The sequence below is a fragment of the Terrapene carolina genome, unplaced genomic scaffold (assembly GCF_002925995.2).
Source record: "Terrapene carolina triunguis isolate 2854851 unplaced genomic scaffold, T_m_triunguis-2.0 Scaffold194, whole genome shotgun sequence".
Taxonomy (NCBI): domain Eukaryota; kingdom Metazoa; phylum Chordata; order Testudines; family Emydidae; genus Terrapene; species Terrapene triunguis.
The window spans coordinates 1,617,205-1,640,753 of NW_020664545.1; the positions used below are offsets into that span (position 1 = coordinate 1,617,205).

Below are 23,549 nucleotides of genomic sequence, written 5' to 3' on the forward strand. Positions count from 1 at the left end.
CTTCATTAATGATCTGGAGGATGGCATGGATTGCATCCTCAGCAAGTTTGCAGATGACACTAAACTGGGAGGAGTGGTAGATACGCTGGAGGGTAGGGATAGGATACAGAGGGACCTAGACAAATTAGAGGATTGGGCCAAAAGAAATCTGATGAGGTTCAACAAGGACAAGTGCAGAGTCCTGCACTTAGGACGGAAGAATCCCATGCACTGCTACAGACTAGGGACCGAGTGGCTAGGCAGCAGCTCTGCAGAAAAGGACCTGAGGGTTACAGTGGATGAGAAGCTGAATAGGAGTCAACATTGTGCCCTTGTTGCCAAGAAGGCTAACGGCATTTTGGGCTGTATAAGTAGGGGCATTGCCAGCAGATCGAGGGACGTGATCATTCCCCTCTATTTGACATTGGTGAGGCCTCATCTGGAGTACTGTGTCCAGTTTTGGGCCCCACACTACAAGAAGGATGTGGAAAAATTGGAAAAAGAGTCCAGCGGAGGGCAACAAAAATGATTAGGGGGCTGGAGCACATGACTTATGAGGAGAGGCTGAGGAAACTGGGATTGTTTAGTCTGCAGAAGAGAAGAATGAGGGGGGGATTTGATAACTGCTTTCAACTACCTGAAAGCAGGTTCCATAGAGGATGGATCTAGACTGTTCTCAGTGGTACCAGATGACAGAACAAGGAGTAATGGTCTCAAGTTGCAGTGGGGGAAGTTTAGGTTGGATATTAGGAAACACTTTTTCACTAAACCTTCCTTAGAGGTTTTTAAGGTCCAGCTTGACAAAGCCCTGGCTGGGATGATTTAGTTGGGAATTGGTCCAGCTTTGAGCAGGGGGTTGGACTAGATGACCTCCTGAGGTCCCTTCCAACCCTGATATTGTATGATTCTATGTTCGTCCCCTATCACTGGCAAAATGTCAGGAAAGTCACTGTAGCTTTCTAAGGATAAGAAAGGTAGGAAATTACAGGCATGGAAAAGGATTGTAGCCCAGATACTTAAGCCCTCCTGCAAAGCATTAACCTAAGAGACTTGCCAAGGATCTCACTGACGGACCCATTAACCCGTCACTTAGTTCCCAACCATGTTTTTCAGAGGCTCTGTGCACTGTAATGCAAAGGTTTTCTCCTTCACAGTGCATCCTCCCCAGCCCAATTCTCACTGAAGGCAGAGCTCTCCCTGAGGCACACTACAGGGCAGGGGAAGTGGGGGGGAGGAAGCACATGCTGTTAATCACCTCTAATAAGAGATTTTATACAGTACAACTAGCTTGTGTCTGCCCCAAGTCAGGCTGAATTTGGTCAGAAGTTTTTTCAAACTGAAGTAGCAATACACGCTTGGCCGGGGAGGCTGGGATTTTCAAAAGCACTCAGTACTTCACTAGCTCTGCTGCCACTGAGGTCAATGGGTTTTTTCCATTGACTTGGGCACTTTTGAAATCCCACTTGAAAGCTTTAGAGGAACACTTTAAACATAAACAAGCACTATCTACCCCTGGAGCAAAATTGTGGTAGCTGTAAGGTTTGGGGTTTGTATTGAACGTAGAGAAAGGATTACTAACACCGTCTCTTTTGTAGTGCAGATTGGGCTATAATGATATATCACAGTCTCCAAAACTACTGACTGACATCAGACACGAACAGGAATCACTAGCCTTGCCTAAAAATGTCCCTGCCCTGCTACCATTTAGCTCCACTGATGATAGTGAGGCAGGATACTTTGTGCGCACAGGCTGGCCACCAGCATTTTAGTCACCAAGTTTTCTAGACCTGCTGGTCTAAGTGGGGCTAGTCAGTGTGCGGGTTAAAATATTAGTGGCCAGTCTACGTTAGCACCTCCACCATTGCTAGAGCTGAAATTTTAAGAAAAAGAAGTTTACAGACACAGAAGAAGCCTGTAAAAGAACAAAAGAATGTGGAATGTGAAGGAGGACAGCGGTAGTCTTTGAAAGTATCTGCAAAAAATCCAGAAAGTGGCTGGGACAGGTAGTCATTTTTCTGTGCATGACCCCTCAGCACACACACTAGGTCCCACAAAGGGAAAGCCTCCTAGAAAAAATAAAAACTTACTTTAAAGGCACATTTACATTTCACTTCTATCCATACCGTAAGTAAAAAACTCTCATTCCAAGCAACAGGATTTTTTTTCCTTTTTGACGGACCACTCACCTGGATACATACTGCTGTATACAGTCAAAACTCCCCTGGGGGCTGTCCCTGCCAATATTTGAAAGATAAAACATGAAAGTTCGCACTTCCGTTTGGCAATCGGGCCTGGGAATAGTGATGTGCTGTTTGGAAAGAGAAAAAAAGTGGATCATTGGGAAGTCTGCTCTACCACAAACACCAGACATTCAGAAGGTCACTTAGTGCTGTATTTCTCTTTAGTCACTTTCAGCACTTAACAAAAGTAATGTTTGTGAATTACGGCACAGAACACAGGAATGATGGCAAGCAAAAGGAGCAGTAGTAGGGGAGTTTCATATAGTTAATGAACATTAACAGTTGCTTCTGTCTTCCCTTCTCCATCCCAACCCCAAGTCATTTTCTAGTTTTATTTATTTTCTCCAATTATACAGTACCAGAAAATGGCAATCTGGCCTTGGTCACAGAAGGGTAAGGTGTGTGCGATTTAGAAATCGCGATAGAATGAGGGAGAAAAGCATTATGAACTTTTACCAGCAAATTCAATCTAAGGCAGTAGTTAGCTTTTTAAATTCTGGTTTACCACAGCAAGAGGAATCCAAACCATCTGGGGAAGGTTTCTGAAGAGGTATACTTCCTGTGGATTTTATCCTGCCAGCAGGTTCACCCTAGGGCTGTAGATTCTAGACTTGCCTGCATCGCTATGTCAGTCGGGATGTGATTTTTTTGCCAACACAGCTATGCTGGTAAAAACCCTAGTATAAGTGCAGTTATATGGGTACGGAAGAGCTTATGGCAGTATAAGCTTACGTCGGTCACGGAGCCAGCAGTAAGTTATACTGCTGTAGACACTTTGATATCAGTGTAACTACATCTACACGAGGAGGGTTTTTGCCAGTTTAGTTAAACTGGTATCGTTAAACCAGCAAAAACCTCCTAGCATAGACTAGACTTTAATGATAGATATTTTTTGGAGGTAGGAAGGCTTAGCAGTAATGCACCACTTAAATCTAGATCAAAGGCTAGACAAAGCCATTTGAAATATTTCTGCCAGATTCCAGAAAGATAAGCTGGAAAAATTGGCTGTGGTTTCAGAGCTCTTAGTAGTGAGAGGAGGTGCTCCTCTTGTCCCCCCAAAATTTCCTACAGTTATCAGCAGTTGTGCTGTTCCACCTGTGTGAGCCCTACTGTGGACAAAGCTGTTTTTAACACCATGTCACTGAGACTTCTCAGAGCAGGTCCAGATGATAAGGTGGTAAGAATGCTGGTGAATACCAGTGCTCTGTCTGAACCAGTGCCATCGGTGTCACTACCACTGCAGGAGATGCACTGGTACTGCACCACAGGTGGGAACTTTCAGGGATTTTTTTCAGTGTGCTAGTGTAGATAAGGCTCAAACGTGCTCCTGCATGTAAAGCAACAGCCAGTTCCTTGAAATCCACTTATCTACCCCAAGCTCTAACGTATCTGGCTGCGGGCTCAAGATTCACCAGCCCAAGCTTTTCTTCTCTAGTCTTGTGCTCTGCCAACTCCAGGCATTCAAAGATCATGAGTCAGACCCCCACACACCCAAAAAAAGGAAGATTGTCACGAGTTTTTTTTTTTTTAAGCCAAAAATTTGGGATTCTTTTTATTTGCTTTCTAGTTTTGGAGCTTAGAGAGCATTAGGGTTATATTTTCAAGTTGCTATGGAACCATAAGGACTAGAAGCATTTTTTTTTTTTAACTAAATGAAAGCTGAGATTCTCACAATCACTTGATTCCAGGAGCTAGTGATTTAATAAGATACCAGGTACTGTGATACTCACAGTAAAGTTGCAAGAGCCAGCATAGCCAGTTTTTGCAACACTTGGTACAGCTACAAGAACACAGCACCTGGTCCCAAAGATCTCCCAAGGGGTGCCCTCCTCACGCCAAGTAGCATGTAGTGCTCAAAGTGGAAGACAGGGAGGTGGGAGACACAGAGTAGAATAAAAGTTGCCACACACACAGGCTTGAAGAAAGAAAAACAGGACAGAGGCAGAAAATGAGCAAAAAGGAAATGGGCCAAAAAAACAAACAAAAAATAATAATAATAATAAAAAAGAGCTGAATCTGTATGAAGGCATGGGTGGGGAGTGACAGCTATCTGCCAATCAATCACAAGGGGAGGGAGGAAGTCTCCCCAGAAGACACTGACAAACACCGCTCTAGGAAGTTGGTCCACCCTCATTCACTCATCCTCAAATCATGGTTGCTCTTGTCAGTGTTTAATTCAAACCAGTGTAGGCTGGGTTCTTTAAAATTAGTGATCTGGCACTAAACAGTGCAAGACAAGCCACTAGAAATCATGATTATTATCTCTTGATAGATTATAATTTCCTAATCAGGATTTCAGGCTCACATGTGTGTGTGACCCTGCTATTATATGAATCAAACATTAAGTGTGCTCTGCAGAGAACCCTACAGATGACACTGGCATCAGCCTAACTTGTACCATTTTCTCATGGATAACGAATTCCCCGAGTCCTACCGCACTAGTTTTTCAACTGACAGAGCTGCTTGTCTCTTTTCCATGTATGTTCTGTGCTCAGCATGGATTAGGGCCTTCCACAATATAAATGGTTTATAATTAAGATGGTTGCCAGCAGAGGGTGCAGAATGAATGTCCGTTGTAATCTATTTTCAGTGGTACCATACACTATTTAAAGTTTGACTGTCTATAAAGGCTTGTCTACACAGAGAGTTAGTACAAAGGCTAGCCAGAGCGTGAACTGACAGTACACCAACTTGCCACACCACTAACTTGCCATGTGAACACTGGGGGACTTGCTGGAGCAGTGTTCATATGGTGAGTTAGTCCATGGCAAGCTGGTGCAATGCGCCTGTACACCCTGGCTTCCTGTGCACTAATTCACCTTGCAGACAAGCCCTAAGTGAATTACTGGTTGTATCTTGTATCACCATACATGCATCTATTTCACATCCATGTCTACCATGTCCAGCACAGCCAGGGGTCCAACTGGTAGCCATCTGCTGAATAATATAAACTCCACTTAGTAGGATCTATATGGCTTTCTGGGTGCTCAGAGGCACTTAGTTTTGGCCTCCAAGTACTGTAACAGCAGAGTGCTCTAACAGCCTAGGAACAAATTGCTTATTATGTCTTACTACTGTTCTGGCAAGAAATGCTTCAGGGAGCAGGGCTTGGCAAAATGAGCGCCCCTAGTGCTCCTCCCCTACGCAAGTATAATTTCTACATTGACAAAGCTTGCCTGCCCCTAGTTCCTAGAAGTGGTTTTCCTCATTTCCAGAAGAGCAGGTAAACATCAAAGGTCACTTCACACAGTTTGCAAATGTGAAACATGACCAAGTTATCCAATCCAGGAATTCACTACTTTAATGTAAATTCACTGGACTTGATTGGGTAGAATTCCAGCTACCAGTGCTCTACCAAGATATAAAGCCAACTCTTCCCCTAAAGTAAAGTGCAGTGGACTGAGTGCTGGGAACTTCTCAGCTATCAAACACATAATGGGTGACCAGGGGTTTCAACCTGTCAGTTTCCTCATCTGTAAAATGGGTATAATTCTGTCCTCTGACAAGTGACATGAGGGGAGGTTTGAAGATTTAAAATGTTAAGTGTCCTCTATTAATTTTTTTACACAGTTAATGTTCCCTTTTATACTACTAGATACACCAGCATGCATCGAACATAGACAAGATGATCTAGTGGACCTTTTCTCTCTCTCTCTCTCTCTATGTGGAACTGTTCCTTACAGTACATTTTCAAGTGTTTTGTCCAATACTAACTAAGAAGAAACCAGATCAGAAATTAATGAGCTACTACAAATTTGACACTTGGCTGTAACTAGACAATGATTGCTACTAAAGTCTCAAACCTAGCACTTCTGTAGAATTTCTCTAATAGTTACAAAGGCAGCGTCCTCCAGGGACACAATTGAGACTGAGGTGGCCAAGATCCGCAATTAACATTTACGTTAAAATTTGCTTGTTTCAGTACTGAAAAGTAGATTTAATGCAAATTGACAGTTATCTAGGAATTATTTTTAGCTGAAGCAGCAGGTCCTCCAGCCACCAAATCCACATAAGTAGTCTTCAAAAGAGCCCCAATGCTGGTGTTCAGTAATCACTCTACCATGTAACCACCGGTATTTAAAAATAGCCCATTTACAGATGTGACTTTTGTTCTCTATTACAAGAAATCATTGGAAACAAAACGCTACACAGATGAATGCAAGTTTCACTTAGAACATTACTGCCAATGCAAGTCCATGCCAAGAAGTGGAAAAATGGCATGTTTCCAATTAAGTTGTTAGTCACACATTTTGGGTTTTTAAAAATACGTTGTGAAAATATTAAGATAAAGCTGCACAAAAGTATCATAAGGAAACTTCAGATTTTAAAAAGAACAGGAGTACTTGTGGCACCTTAGAGACTAACAAATTTATTAGAGCATAAGCTTTCGTGGGCTACAACCCACTTGTTCGGATGCCTATACAACAAGTGGGTTGTAGCCCACGAAAGCTTATGCTCTAATAAATTTGTTAGTCTCTAAGGTGCCACAAGTACTCCTGTTCTTTTTGCGGATACAGACCAACACGGCTGCTACTCTGAAACCGTTCAGATTTTAAAATTAATTTTAACTAGTTTCTTAACTGTTTTTCTCTCCTTGCTCTTTCCATTCATCACCTGCAAAATCTGACCCAGCACTAACCCCCCCACTCAGTACATCCTTTTACTGAAATAGAAACTATCTTCAGCAACTCTTGTACATTTCACAATAATTTGCACTGCAAGAACTGCCACCCTTGAGAACACTATGATGTTGAAGCTTTTGAATTCTAATCTGGAACTGTCTCACGGAAAGAGTGAAAAGCGAATATTTTATGAAATATTAACAATAAAGTAAAGCGTGTTGATGAAAAATATTTATACAAATGTAACAAACTAAGTTCCTTCAACATCAGCCTCTTGAAGGAGCTTAATGAGGACCATAACAAGGCAGCTTATTTCAGCGATGGATCCAGAACCTTTGTGTACCTGCTTTAAGGCAGAGTAACACTTCAGCAATGAAGACCTATTTTTATTATTACAGACATTCTGAGAAGGCCGAAAGTTATAAAAACATTACATGGTAACACTGAGAACGTAGTTAACAAAACCATGCTAATTTGAAGATACACATTTCACAAGACCAAGGATAATTTCCAATGTGTGATTAAGACAACCTGTCAAAGCTTTCAGGACCCAAATGTAATCTACCTGAGACAGTGGTCATATTTGGAAGATCTTTCCTCCTGATCACAAACTAATAATTGAAAGCTGTCAGTCACATTTCGAGCCGACAGCCTCCCTTTCAGCTTTGCACTCCCTAGAGAATGAAGAACACTGCCATGCCTCGCTCTTAACCTGAACTTTTTGTGCCTCCCAACCTTCATATCATTTTAATTATGGAATAATGATCAAGACGAAAGGTATTTCCAGGGGATGAATGGACAGCTGGGAGACAGTGGTCTGAGGTACTTACTGCAAACATTACATGCTAATGAAAGAACGTGGACATATGGCTTATTTTAAAATGGGTAATGAAGACTAAAATGGCATGGAGAGCATGTCTAGAGAATTAATGCCAATGTAAAGGAAGATGCATTTGTCTTAAAAGGTTTCTCACCCTCTCATTCCCCCTGCTCCCTCCCATCTCCACCAAAACATTTCTAAATAATTTGCAGCATTTTCTTCTCTGCAGGATGGAGGCATACAGGGAAAAAATGCCTCAGCCTTTAAAAACATGTGCTGCTGGAAACTGCATCTTTAAATGATATTCTCTCTTTGAAATATGTCCCAGATACAGAACTTGTGACCCTTAAAAGTTATGATATAAAAATCGTCTCCATAGCAACATACATTCTGAGGTAACATACAACGGCAGCAAACAGGTGGGGGGGGGGGCAGGAGAAAAGAGAAAGAAAGGGGGGGGGGAAATAAGTTTGTTTAAAAAATAATAGACCAAAAAAAGTATTCATGTGATCATTTGGATGTGAGGACTTGTTAATTACTGATCTTAGCTCTTATTTGTTCCGCTTGAATTAGAGAATTTACCAGAAATTGTTTAAAGCTAAACTGCTAATTCCTTAAAGTGAGGCTCTATCCCGACGTATATGAATACTACATTTAAAAGCAGATGGTTACATAACTGCCAGCTTCTTGTCCTACCCAGCAAAGACAACAAAAAAAGACAAAGCTCCTTCTATCTGCCCCAATTGAGCTGGTTCTCATCTCCCTTCAAAGCTCTACCTTTGGCCTTTACTTGGCAGTGCAATTAATTACACAGTTGACAACAAGGCAATCAGAGGTCAACTCTGGGCTGCGAACAGCCTCTTTCCACCCTCAATGCCTCAGTGCAGCTCAAACTGTGCAGGTCTCTGTTTCACTCATTAAATGGCCATGTTAGAGGTAATCACACTGCTTAATTCCCTTTTCATTCAACACAGACTACAATTACAGGTGACTGACAGCTGTTTCCATTAAAAACTATTCTGTGAAGCTTTAAATTAGTGGCCAAAAAATTCAATAAAGTACACTAATTTTTTTCTCCTTAATCTGTTCTAATTATCAATATATTTTTTAAAGTATGTTTTATTTAAATTAGGCCAAAAACGCACTAGCTTTAAGAATGCTGCCCCCAGTGATACTGGTAACTCTGCAATGTCAACTTCACTACATAAAGGGACGCGAGAGGGAGGACAGGGGCTGTATTTTGAAGTTGTTCAGATGAATTTTCCCCACTGTTAAATTACATCCTTGGAGGAGGAAGATAATGTAAACAGCTAGAAAGGGAAACTTCTTCTAACTCTTATTATTATAAAGCTCTACAGTGAAAATCGTATTTAGATCCTTAAAAGATGACCTGCCAAGGGGGAAGTTTGTGCACCTTGTTGGCTTCTTCATTGCAGGCAGCGCTGACGGCACTGCTGAATTAAGGCTGCCCAACACATCCCATTATAAGGCCTTGTTTTCAATTGCTTACAATTGCCAATCTTTAACTTTTGGGGCATGAATTTTCCATGCTGAGTGTCTGCCTCACGTGGAATTTTTCAAAAAAATTCCACCATCTATAAAGAAAGCCTGAAAGTGGCGCCTTCTCTGCATGCCTCCAGCACCCAAAACCAAGAAGGGGCTTGAGGTTATTTTTGTTTGAAACCTTACCAAAGCTATTATACCTTGCTTTCCCTGTTTTGTTGGTGGGCTGGAGAGCTAATGGGATTGCGAAACTACAAGGCACTGAAAGGTGAGCACCTGCGCAGGGAAGGGATTACTAGAGTTTGTTAACACCTATTTAACGCTCACATTTGGAAGATTTTCTTTGCAACCACATAAGGGCTAGAAGTGTAATATTTACAAAATGACAGCATAGATTCTGCTGCACACTTCTTTGGCGAGGGGTGGATTCTGCAGCAAATTCCACGGCTGCAGAATCATAAAAGAGACAGGGAGCTGAGCACAGCGTTTGAATTAAATTCTCATTTCAGCTGCAATCCTGTGATGGCGAGTCAGAAGGTAAAACTTTGCTTCCAAGAAATAGACTCTGTAATTTTGCTCTACTTCATTTTCCAAGACAGTGAAACCGAGACACAAGATCCCTGCTTATAAGCTAAGATCTCTCTTGGAAACTGCCCCATATCTCCCCAAATTTGAGTACAAATCTGTTCCACCTCTACTAGGAATGTAGTAATTGCCATTCGGGAACAGACCAGTGGCCACATGGTAGAGTATTCCATCAACAAAGGGGAGTCCCACATACTTCAGAAGAAGCTGTAAGAAACTTTTCAGACAGCTATGGGATAGCTCGCCCCAGGGAAAGTTTCCTGCTGACCCTCAATAATTAAAGCTTGACTGATGCTCTGAAACATGAGGGTTTATATCCCTTCCTTTTTTTAATTATTATTATTATTATTATTTGCCATAAGACCTCTAGATATTCGTGTTACCAATAATCCTTTTTTGAATCCTGATAAGCTCTTGGACGGTGATATCCTGTGGAAATGAGCCTCACAGGTTAGTTATGTTGTGTGGAAGTATTTATTGGTTTTGAATTTGACACTTAATTTCATTGACGGTCCCCTTGGTCTTGTATTGGAGAGAGGTACCTTACAGTACCTCTGGTTCTTCAAGAGGTGGTAGTCAGTATGGATTCCACTGCAGGCATTATGGGGGGAGCCACAACCTTCCCTCACTTCCCCTGTAATTCAAAGCCAATGTTGTTGAGGACTTTGAAAAGTGGGGATAGAGGGCGAGTTGTGGGATCGACACTGACAATAACATCTCGAAGAACCACGGTCATTGTAGGGTAAGTGACCATTCTTTCTTCAAGTCCATGTCCATGTGGATTCCACTGCAGGTGACTGGCAAGCACAACTGCTCAGTACATGGGACTCTCCTAAGCAGACGAGGCACCTGCTGTGTTCCTCTTTCAGTGGAATGAGCCCGTCACAAGATAGGTAGTGCCTGAAGCCCACAGGTTTCAAATCCGCCATGTTGCGAAGGCCTGCATCCGTGTCTGGCTGAACATTCACTCCAGATGGACTGATACTGTTACAGCAGTGGCATGTCAGACTCAGAAGAGTTCTGGACATTGTTATGAAGTGTTTAAATAAATGTAGCCAAAGCTAAGAACCAGCAAGTTGGACACTCACTAGGTTCCATCTTGCTGCCACAAGTAGTAAAAGGGAATGGAGGGAAGGTCTTGGCCTCCCCACTTTTTATGCCCTGATACAGGAGTACGAGGGGACATAGGGTGCATGCATGGCCTGGACGGACAGTTACTTAAAAAATCCAATCGTACATGCACGTGGCACATGCACACTTACAATAGGATCCACATCAACTTAAATCAGAGAACAGTGCTCCTGATTTCCTGTCTCTATACCATTTATTTTGTGTATTTTTAAAACGTGTTCTCTTATCTCCTCTAGAGGAAGTAGTCCCCAGTTTTTCAATCTGCATAGGACAGCAATTTTCCATGCCACCAATTCATTCCTGTTGCCCATTTCCCTACCCCCTCTAAATCAGCTACATCTTTTTTTCAGATCGAGTGACCAGGACTGAACATTCCATGTGAGGCCAAACTATTTTTAGGAGGCATTATAGCATTGCGTGTGTGTTGTTCTCACACACATTCCCTATGCATGTTAACATTTTGTTTGCTTTGACTTCTGCTGCATGTTGAACAAAGGTCTTTATTGAGCTGACCACGATAATGCCCCACTTTTCCTGTGTGCATCCAGTTAAATACATCTAGAAGATGTGTGAGTTCTAAATATTCCCTCCAACATGTATTTCACATTTATCAACATTGAATTTATTTGAATTTTTATGAAAAGACCTGTCATTTCCACTACACAACCAATCCCTATCCGTTCACTGAGTGGTCAGGAGAGACTGGCCTCGCTGTATATTCAGCCACATTGGAGAGGTAAATCATGTCATCACAACAACATGAGGTTTAAGACTACTACAAGATGACAGCCAGAGAATTCCATCGCAATCCAGCATCCCAAAGACTCCCTCGGGTTAGAGATCAGCATCCCACTGGGATGAGCTGGCAGCAGCAAGGAAGGCTTCCAGAACCTGCTGGCCAACGCTGCAGCCAACGATTCAGTGTGAAATTATTTAAAATGAAAATGCCTTGGACGTAGGTACAAACCCTATTACAAAATCCAGGAAGAGATTTGTATACTTTTGGGGCTCATGAAAGTTAAGGTTAAACAGGGTTGGGAAGGAGCCAAACATACATTTGACAAAGTTCTCATCTTAACAAGGGAAAGCAGCTTTAACAGGCAAATTATATCTGAGGGCATAAAGTGGGCCCTTTAAACAAAGGGATAAGAAATTGCCTTTACATAAGCAATTTAAAAATCTGACTTCAAATTTACAGTCCCATTCTGTGCCAACCACAACACTCTCCTTTGGGCTACATATTATACTCATATTTGTTTTCTTTTCCAAATAGCTCAGCAGCCTTGTGCTGGAAGTGTTGCGTGCGCACCTGGGGGAAAAAATTGCACGTTTTGCCGGCTATATATAAACTTTGGTTCAATTAAATGCTGGGACTGCATTTCAACCTAAACTACCTACTTTGATAGAAGTTCTTATAACTTGGTTACAAAAATAAGTGTTCAAACCAGAGTATTTAGAACCATCTTGGTAATCACTGATTAAATAGGCACTGTTGATTCTGTAGCCATTGTTGTTTCTGTAACTAATTCTATTTAGAGAAGAAATTGTTCAAAACAGCTTTTGCCCACAACTTGGGCTCCACGTGTTCATTATCTTTATTTAGGGCCAAGTTCTCTCACACTGATGTAAACGCAGAATGACACAATTTACTTCAACTCATAAATTACATTGAAAGCTGCACATATTCAGCACTCTAAGGCCATTTTTTATTTAGGTTACTAAATATGAATTTAGGAGCTCAAGTTCAGGTACTCAGGTCAAAATTTTCAAAACCAAGTTTTAAAACAGGGACCATATTCAGTGTTCAGTTACAGCTGTGCAAACACACAAACAAGACAAGGGGATCACACAAAGCAGAACCTGGTTTGTAGAAAGAACACAACTTGTTTCAGACTCCAGGGTAAGTCTGCGCTACTAGTGATTAGGAATAAAAGTCATCCTGGAAACGGACCAAACTTGATCTGGAGTTAAGACATAGTGGGAATATCTACATGGCAATTACAAACAGCTGACTTGGGCTCCCAGGACTCGGGCTAAGGGCTGTTTAAGTGCGGTGTAGACATTTAGGCTTGGGCTGGAGCCCAGGCTTTAGGATCCTGCGAGGTGGGAGGATCCTAGAGCTTGGGCTGCAGCCCAAGCCCAAATGTCTACACAACAATTAAATAGCCCCTTAGCCCAAGTCAGCTGGCGTCGAACTGCAGCAGAAACATACCCAGTAAGGGAACGTACAGTGCCATTCAGAGTAGAATTGTCCTTTAAAGGAAATCATTTAAACAAAATCAAGAAGGGTATATAGTATTAAGGCAGCTAGTCAATTCTTAACTCGCCTTCCTATGCCTAAGCATGTCAACACATGATAATTAAAATGACTCAATTCTAAGACTCATGTAATGCTTCGATACAAAGAGTGCGTCAAGAACTGAGCAGCAGAATTGATGAAGAATTATTTTTCTTTTTTCTCGTTCAGAGTCCCAATGTTAAAAATAACACCTTTTGTATTTAAAGATCTACCAGTGACAGCTTTAAAAGGTCTCAAAGTGTGGAGTTACTTTTAGTTGAGATCATGGAAATTTAGCCCCTCCATTGTCAGTAACTAAATAAGACAGTTTCATGCTTCCATAAACATCGGATGAATTCAGCAAAAGGAAGAGAAATTATAAAGGAACCAAGACTCCTGAACAGAAGAACTTTGGGCTATGCTCAACATAGGAGCTGCACAGTTGCTTGGGACTGACTTTATGTCAAGCCAAATATCACAGCGCACTAATACTTCAGTCTACCAGCATTATTCTGATTCACACCTCAAAATGTAGCATCAGAACTGCCAGGTTGGGTGAGGTGTTTCCCCAGGGCATAGGCAAGGCTTCCATGAATTGCTACACTTATCACACATAGTAGTATCACTTGTATTTTTGATTTCCTCATTCTTCTTGGCAGCAAGGCTTTTTTAATGTGCCCCACCATGGTTATCAACAGTGATAAACAATGGTGAGAAACTGTAAGGAAAGGCAGTCTGTGTAGAAACACCCAATGCTCTCACTTGGACAACACTGTGTGCGCACAACTCAATGCTTTAAAAAAAGAAAAACAAAAAACAAAAAACACACCCATCACCCAGTAAGGTAGACTTTGATACATGCATAAGAACAGCCAAACTAGGTCAGACCAGTGGTCCATCTTGCCCAGTATCCAGTCTTCTGGCAGCAACCAGAACAGGGAAATTTCAAGTGATCTATCCCATTGTCCAGTCCCAGCTTCAGGCAGTTGGAGGCTGAAGGACACCAGGAACATGGGAGTTAGCCAAGATGGTCCAGGATGCAATAGTCATTGATGGACCTATTCTCCGTGAATTTACCTAATGCATTTTTGAACCCAGGACAGATCTCACATAGGTTAACGTCAAAGCAGTCGGAATTCACACCCATGGGACAGCCTTCCAGCCAGACCCATACACAAACTTACCCCTTGGTTTCCTTGAAATTGGATTGTTGGTCTCAATGCAACAGAGTCCTACAAAACAAGGAAAAAACAGTTTCAGTCATAACATGCACTACCAAAAATATTCAAATAATTCAGTTTGCATTAACAAGGACACTACAGTATATATCTTTTGAAGGAAAAGGTACAGTGAACTAACCACAAAGTATTGCTACTGATCTTTTAAGTTGAAAATGTAATAGGGATTTGTCCCTAGAATAATAAGAAATGCCATACTGAATTAGACAGTCTATTATGCCATCAGTAGTGTTCAATACCCAACGGTAATACTTCGCACTTACAAAAAGTCTTTCATACATGCTTCAGAGGAAGGCAAAAACCCTATAATGCTCCTGGCACCTTTGAAATGCCACATATTGAATTCCTTCCTGATCCCTGTAATCATTAACTTACACCTTGAAACATTATATTAGAGGCACATACAGACACATTGGTTGTATATTTGCAATGCTTAAGTAGTTTGTAAGCCTACATTCTTAGTAGAGGATTAAGGGAAAAATCTGTTACAGCACTCAAATCTAGAATTTTAGATAAATTATCATTCCACCTAACTCTTCAAGGTACTTAGCTGTCAAGTTCCTGTTAACAATATCTTACCGATGAGGTTGTGATGCTTTCTGACTGCCCACTTAAAAAACAAACAAACAAACAAAAAAACAGGTTTTCCCTGTGACACTAATTTGCTTTCATTTCAGGAAGTTACACTATTGTTTGTTCAATCACGACCCTATAAAAAGTTCCTTATAACAGACATCAATTGAATTCAATAATTAAGTTTTATTTAGATTATGGATGCACTGTAATCAAAAAAAAAAAAAAAAAAAAAAAAAAAAAAACCCCACAAAATATATGGTTTGCATTCCCTGATACTTCAACCTTTGATGGCACTGGAGGCTAAAGAAAAGTCAGCTTGAAGTCATTACTTAAAAGATACTAAGATTGAAAAAAATTATTAATGTATGTAACTACGAATTGGTTTGGAAAGCTTGTGTAATCGGTGTAGGTTCTTTTCACTTCCTAAACCCCAAAACATTTCAGTGCATTTTAATGCAATATATACTTGCCAATAGCCCAGCAATCATGCTCTACTGATAGGGTAGCAAGCATGTCTGATTAATGAACACATTTCGGTGGGGAGACTGATTTCAGTATCAGCCTTCCAAGTGATGAAAAGCAAGTACACCTCTACCCCGATATATCACAAATTCGGATATAACGCAGTAAAGCGGTGCTCCGGGGGGGCAAGGCTGCGCACTCCGGCAAATCAAAGCAAGTTCAATATAACGTGGTTTCACCCATGACGCAGTAAAATTTTTTGGCTCCCGAGGACAGCATTATATCGAGGTAGAGGTGTAGTTACATATACCTTGACTATGGCCATTTCAAAGGAATGAATTCCATTAGGATTTCTCTCTGAATTGCTTTAACTTGTCTGATGTGATTGGGTGCACGCAATAGGGGAACGCTTTCTGTGCTACTTCCATGTATCTGGGACATCCCGACATTTCACAGACTTCAATGATTAATCGCCCCAGAAATATGCATACGTAAGAGGGTGTGCCTCGCTGTGAAAGAGTCAATGGCTTCAGAGTCTAGTAAGCAAAGTTTCCCTATTGAATTCCATAAGGGATCTTTCCAACTGACATCAAATTATTGTGACTTAGCAAAGAAAACCTCTGATCTAGAAAAAAAGTCTATAGATAGACAAACAAGCTTAGAGCAAGATGAAACCCACTGGGTGTTTCACTGCACATCCATTATGATTTAAGTCATTAACATAACTTCCAACAATGTAACCAAGTCAGGTACCCACTATCACTAAAGAAAAACAGTGGTCTTGAAGTCTGGAAAGCACTCACTTTCTGCATTGTACTGAATACTCTGCAGACATAATATAACTTCATAGTGAAATGATAAATGTCTTTCATGCACTTCATACAGGGTTCACTAAATTCTTTAAGTACCACGACACTGCATACCACAGCACACTGTTTATAGACAGACTGGCCAGCTCTTGTTCCTGGTGTCAGCATGTACTGTACAGTGTATGTCCATAAATCCATAGGACTGTAATTAAGGGGACACTGAATTTGAAGGCATTTTAAAGAACACTCACTGCATTGCATAAGAGCATTGCATTTTTGTATCTAATTATAGATTTAAAATCATCTGCACTTAAATCTGGAAAATTACTTAAAAAGCAATCACATGAAGTCCAGACGTATTGTATGCAAATCATGACAAATTTATAAAACAAGTTCTGTGATTACAAATGTACCTATCCAACAAGCAACATTCGCTTTCACACCACTGCAGAAGTAAAAGATGATTTATGAAAGATCCCAGGGGAAGGAGTCTCATGAATTAGGTGACACTGTACTTTCCCCTACCCTCGAAAGTTTATCTACTGTTCTTCCCTTCCTACACCCAGAGGTTGGCGATTTCTTTGATCGCTTCGTTGGTGATGAAGTCTTTCCATCCAATGGCCAGGATCTTTCATAGGCACTTATTTCTGAAGGAGTCTAGTTGTGGTCCAACGCTTTGGTAGATCTCCAGCTCTCGCAGCCGTACGTTAGCACGGAGATGATGTTTGAATTGAAAATGCTCAGTTTTGTTCTGACATCTTTGATTTCAGTTTTTTTCTAGTATCTCTGATTTCCATATGTTGAGTTAAGTAACTTCTGTGGATGCTTTTCCTGTCTAAATGTTGCTTCCTTCTTAAGGTCTCCATTGGTTAGTATGATGCTGCCCAGGAACTGTTCTCCTTTCCTTTTGCCTTCTACTGTGATGATGATGCTTGACATCTACGTTTTGAGGATGTTTGTTTTGGTGCACTTAATTTTGAGCCATGCTTGGCCTACTGTTTTTGCCATGTTATCTGTCTTAGAAGCTTTAGGGCAGTGACGCTCTGTAGTGCAACCTCACTGGCAAAGTCTAGACCTTCTAGGCATTTGCTATCTACTCACATTGCAAACATCCTTCTTCATTACCAAGTCTATGGCAATGCCAAACAGTAGACATAACACACTACATAGTGTTATTTGCTCTGTTTCATTATCGTTTCAGATGCCTCAAAATAGGAACTACAGGCAATGATAAATGGATTGAAAGTTTATCAAGGTTTCACTCTTTCCATAAAGACTATTAGCTACTTCCCACAGCAGTAGACCTTGATCCATAAGACAGGTGTCTCCAAGCCACATCCTGCATTACAGTAACAGTGAGGTAGCTATTTTGTGCTCTCTCTAGTAAGATCACCATTAAACCAAAGCTGTACTAAATCATGGTTATGGTCCTTTCTATAGTAGTACAGTTTTTCTTAAGAGTGAGGGCCAAGAAATCAGACACTGGAGAGTTTGTACGCAGTGTAGTTGGAGCCATGTCGGTCCCAGGATACTAGAGAGACCAGGTGGGTGAGGTTGGGTCCAATAAAAGATATTACCTCACCCACTTCGTCCCTAATTGGAGGTCTTATAAGTTTAGGGACTAAATCATCTACTAAAGACTTAGACATAAGCACAGATTTCTCACACCATCTAGGATCTGAGCTAGGGAGCAGATTGTCTCAAGTGTAATTTTATTTTTAAAAGATGTCCAAGAAGCCCTACTAAGCATTTACCTAGAACGAGAAATAAGATATATTTTTCTTAATTCATCCATTCCACTCAGGAAATATGATCCTTCCCACCGAGGCTCACCGGTGTCACCTCTCTCCCAGTTCCCCACAGTTAACACAAGTTATTAGCCAACATTAGACTAAAATGAAGCAGGGTTGTACTCTGAGGTGTACAGAATTTTAAGAAAGAGTTGAAGACTTGATCAAGCAATTCAGAATTATGAATAACCCACAGCTCCAACTTCAAATTTGATGCATGTTCTATTTCACAACCTCCAAAATCAGTGATAATCCTGCCACTCTGATAATCTCCAAATTTCACTTATTTAAACAGTGAACTTTACACCCCATCACTCACTTGTTCCCCAGGAGACACAGCCTGTCTCTCCGTTTCCAATTTGTTAACTGCTACTCTCACTGCTCCTGCTCCACACCTCAGTTATCAGTAATGTACAGTAGTAAATTTTCAAATACAAAAGCTCTAGACTAGAGGTTTCAAACTGCTAGTCTGCAGAACATAAGCATTCATTTTTTCGATGTTTCTAGGCATTATGGTTGCACAGAAAGCCTTTCAAATGTCATTCAAAGTAGCAGTCTCAGTACAAAAGAGCTCTGGGGTGTGAACCGTCATCAAAAAGGGAAATGTACTTATCTTATAGTAACTGGAGGTTCTTTGAGATGTGTGGTCACTATCTGTATGCCACTGTGGGTACAAATGTGCTCAACGTGCCCAGAGCTGGAGAATTTTGAAAGCGGTGTCCGATGGTCCACACTTGTGCCCTGGCTCAGGCCTCTGACCAAGGAGATAAATGGCAGATCAGACCGACTGCCTCTCCAGTTCTTTCTCCACCATGAATCAGAGAAGAGCCGACGCAGAGGGGAAGGAGGGCAGACAGTGGAATACAGATGGATTAGACAACAAATCTCGAAGAACCTCCAGTTACAGTGCTGCTACCAAGGGTGCCACTGGAAGAAAATCACAACCCGAAGATGGAATGGGAGACAAACTCCTTCCAAAGGATGGCTCCCTGGTGGAATAACCACCTCTCTCAAAAGGGAGGGACCCAAAGGAGTGGGAGACTCCAGGTTTGGAAGAGCGAAGATGACCTCAGGAGGAGTGTAGGTCTCTGTTCTTCCCAGCATGAGAAGAGTCCTGTCTGCCTGAACCGCAGGAGCTGCAATAGAGACAATCTGTGCCACAGCTGCTGAAAACAAAGATAGAACTGCGGATGATCCGTGTTCTCAATCAATCAATCTTCGTCGGTGCCAGCGGATCCCAGGTTTGTGCTTGGGAAGTACCACAGGCACAGGCCCCAAAAGATTGTGATCCGGTGTCAATGGAACACTAGACTGTGGGCTTTCGTATCGTGCCTCAGACTTAGGACATCCTAAATTCTCTTGAGCTGAGCTAGTGCTTGTTTAGGCAGGGCTGGATCAGACCTGCCTGAAGTGGATTTGGAGGAAGACTTAGCCTCATGCGTATGAGAATGCTCCCTGCTCTCCCAACAAGACCTGGCCAAGAGTAGACTCCGCTCCTGATTTGGACCTTGTGGCAGAAGGCACGGTCTTTGCTGAGTCAGGCAAATGTACAGGGGAGTGCCCGAGTCTGGGTCTGATTGCTGCCTCATGGCCTTTTCCATTAGGTGCTTCCTAAGGCAAAAGTTCCCACCCTTCCCAGCCATAGATAAGGAACGAACTAGCCCTTACTCTTATAGGAAGAGAGTGGAAAACATGACCCAAGTGTACCCTAAAGGCCCAAAAAAACATAAGGCAAGTAATTCTATTTGTGTAAATCTCATGACTTATGCTCCAATCCTATGATATACTCAGCACAAGCAGACCCCTGTGCTCCACTGAAGTCCTGAAGAGAGTAGTTTTGATTATCTACTATTTATTGTTTTGTTTCAAACACCTCACCCCAGTCTTTCTGCAGAGTGAAACTACATGCAGCAAAAACCAAAGCAAAAACATCCAAAGGCTAGTTGCCAAGGAATCATAAGAGATCCACATCTCAGAGTCCCAAAGTTCATTAAGAGTTCTAGTAGCACAGCATACAAATCCCACTGGTAATATCTGTAAGGAACGTACTACAGGAACGTCAAATGGTGGGTGAAGAAAATTCAAGTTCACTAGTCACCAGTTAATTAAGTTAGCATCTATAGCTCTGAAAAGGGCATAGACATCTTTCATCTCTATTTAGCCTATCTCAAGACATTCCAAAGTCTGACTGCATAGAGACACCATCCATCCAGAAGGGCATATTGTCTGGAATACTGTCAACTCACCTATGCTTTTAAAAGTGAAATTTACCACCCGTCTATTACTTATATTATTAAAATGCTGCCTTCTTGCAAGCCAGGGCTAGTAGCAACTACAACCCTCTGACATGACCAAGACCCCGTTTTGCTAGGTGCTTTACGAACACATAATAAAAAGACACAAGAACAAAAAGTTCAATTGGATTGCGAAGTGTTAATCCACCATAAATTAATAGTTTAGAAACCTATACTGTTTTCCTTGCCCCTCAACCACATACTCAAACTGTATTGGCATAGTGAAGATTCCATCTCCTCAGCAATGTAGCACCTTAAATTAGATGTGCTACTTCATTTCTGTTCCTATTAAAAAGTTCAAACTGACGTTTTGGTCAGAGTGCCAATATGGAGTTAAAGGCACTTAAAAGATTTTAAGCTTCCAGAACTATGGCTTTAACTTGGAGAATTTCAGCACTAACAGGTTCAAAACAAAACAGGTGCCAGCTTTTGTAGCCCTGCGATTTTTAAAAAGACCACTACCAATACCAGCCCACTGGAGTCACACGAGATGGTTACACAACAGTCAGTTTAGGGAGTAAGATTTACAACTCCTGTGGAGCAAGTTAGGTTTTGTACTGTGAGCGCGCACACCCACACCCACACCGTCCCTAACCTGACAATTGTGTGCATCAACCCCCCAAGCAACTGACTCCCCTGTCATCAGGATATCACTTCACAAAGAACTCTCGAGCTACCTCAGGTCGAGTCTATTCTCTCATGCATGCCCAGATACAATGATCTCTTCTAATCCAGGTTAAAAAATAGACTGTATTGGAAAGCCAGAACTGTATTTCTTTACATGATCCTTGGATGGAGAATTCATTTGAGTTTAGATTCTCAATTGAACATAACTGAATCCCTTAACTGTGAACTGCATTACAGGAAACCTGTTGTCACTTTACTTCCCCATCACACAGTAGTTTGAGAGATGTAGGAACTTCCTGCAAGACGCACTCAGGACTGCTATACTGCTAGGACTCTGGAGGCAGGACTTCAGAAGGAGAGAGGAATCCTAATTTCTGTAAATGGACAGGTTTGGAATTGACCTCAAGTTTTAAATGCAACTTGCCAAAGGACTTTTTTTTTTAAAACCTGCCCTTCCCGCCACCCCCACCCCCTTCCTCAACCCTCATGTATAAAGGCAGCCTGGAAGATTGGGTTTTTTTAACCTTAGAAATATCAGGAACATGAAGTCTGGCCTTCCCTGGGTTCCATTGGAGACATTCCTGGGGTGGGGGTGGGGGAAATCTCACACAAACACAGTGGGAGCTCTCACACCTTACTTGAGGGGATGGAACGCTGAATTGTCAAGATGTCTTTTCACCCAAGGGTTCATTAAGCAGCAAAATTTAGATGTTAAGAAAAAACAGTAACAAAGATTTAAATATGCCTCCTTTCTTCTGTTGAGCTTTCAGTCTCTTCTCTCTTGCGATGTTATAATTTCGTTAGAATTCTGTTAGAAATTGGTTAAGAGACAACAGTAATTAGAACTTCAAATTAGCTTGAGAGGAGCCCCGTGTAAGACACCTCCAATCTATAAGAGACAACAATTAAATGTACAGTCTGATGTGGCAATAATTAACACGTATCAGAACAAGAGATCTTCAGCCACTGAACAGATAAGAGTTTTGCTTTACCAAGATCCTCATACTGCACTCAAGGACTGGGCTTGCTACCTATAGAACATGTGCTTCTGCCAAGTCTAACCATGAAAAATAACTTGTGAAGACAAACTAAAAATCACTATTTTCCCCTCAGAAAGTCTGATAGTAATTAAAGGATCATTAAATATACTGTTACACCACTGAAAAATGAAAAGGTTAAAAAGCATCATTTAGAACAATCTCGATGCAACAGCTACATGATCACCAAGCATCTTAAGCTATGCGACGTGTACAACAAAAAGTAGGTCACTGAATCAGATTCCTGAACTTCTGGGCAGCAGTTTCCAGAATTTGTTTCATTGCTCTGAATCCTGCTGGAAGAACCAAACTGGAACAATACTTTTAAGCTTCAACCCATCACAGATAGAGCTCAATTAGGATTAGTCTTACTAACAATATCCAGATATAGATCTAGTAACAGGACTAAAGAGTCCAGATGAAAAAGGAACGTATGGAGGACAGCTTTGAAAATTTAACCCTTCATAAGATTTTGTAAAAACAGTTTATTTAAAAAACAAAACAAAAAACAAACCACCACCACTCTTCAGCCAGTTAATATCAAACTTCAATTGCAATATCAATAAAAAAGTTATGAATTCTCGGTGGAGGTTGTCATAAGTGAGGTTACTATGGTCAAAGGTAGACACATGCTAGTGTTAGCTTTAATCTTCATCCTTTTGACATTTCATACACTTGGAATTTAGAGCTTCCATTTTGTACACTTATCAGTTTATGAAAATGTATATATGAAGTTTGAAGTGGATCTTAAATACTGCTAATTAGAAATATATTCAACCTTAACAGTATGTGATAGGAACTGAATCTATTGGTTGGGAGGAATCTAAATGCAGGAAGTTATTTCACTAAATCCCACTACTGTTTCTTCCCATTTTCTATTCTGGAAAGTAGTTTACTTTGAATAACAGCAACTCAGTTTCTCACAAAAAAAATCTGACGAGCTATTAAGGAGTTTCCCAAATTGTTATGAAGTACTCTCAGAATATCACTTTAAAAGATGCTACAAAAAAATTAGTAGCCAAGGGTTACTGCACAAGCAATTTTATCCTCTTAAATGGAGCTTCAAATGGGTAGCAGAGTTATCTGTAAACAGAGTATCTCATAGCAACTGCCAATACTTTTTTCCAAGCATTTACTAGAAAAATCTAAATGTATTCTGTTTTTGGGGGGCACGGGGGGGGGGGGGGGGTTGTTTTAGAAACTACAGTGGATCTACTCATTATGACTCCAATCCAGTAAGACACTTAAGCAGGTGCCTAACTAAGCATGTGAGCAGTACCACTGCAGTCACATTTCTCGGTGAGTCAAAATGCCTCAAGACTCTTGCAAGAAGTTTCAGAAGCTATACAAAAAATGGAAAACATGAACAGGCAACGAAGGGAGTTGTATCTTTCAACAAGAGGCTTGTCAGACCTGATGTGTGGAAGGAGGATGTGTGTCACAATCAAGAATCTAGGGAAATGGAATGCGCTCCAACAAGTAGAGCAAAGTCAGTATTGGGAATGCACTGGCATGAAGAGATTTCAGAATGAAAGAGTCAAACCTAAAGCTGAGCTTC

At 41.2% G+C, this 23,549-nt stretch overlaps 1 protein-coding gene across 1 annotated transcript in view; it reads right to left on the bottom strand.

Moving 5' to 3' along the window:
* ELL (elongation factor for RNA polymerase II) overlaps nt 1-23,549 on the bottom strand; it is an 80,178-nt gene that overhangs the window by 30,106 nt on the left and 26,523 nt on the right. The window contains exons 2-3 of the mRNA XM_024209815.3: nt 14,343-14,390; nt 2,166-2,287 (exon numbers count right to left, since the gene is read on the bottom strand). Coding sequence (XP_024065583.1) covers nt 2,166-2,287; nt 14,343-14,390 — 170 coding nt within the window. The remainder of the gene's footprint in view (nt 1-2,165; nt 2,288-14,342; nt 14,391-23,549) is intronic.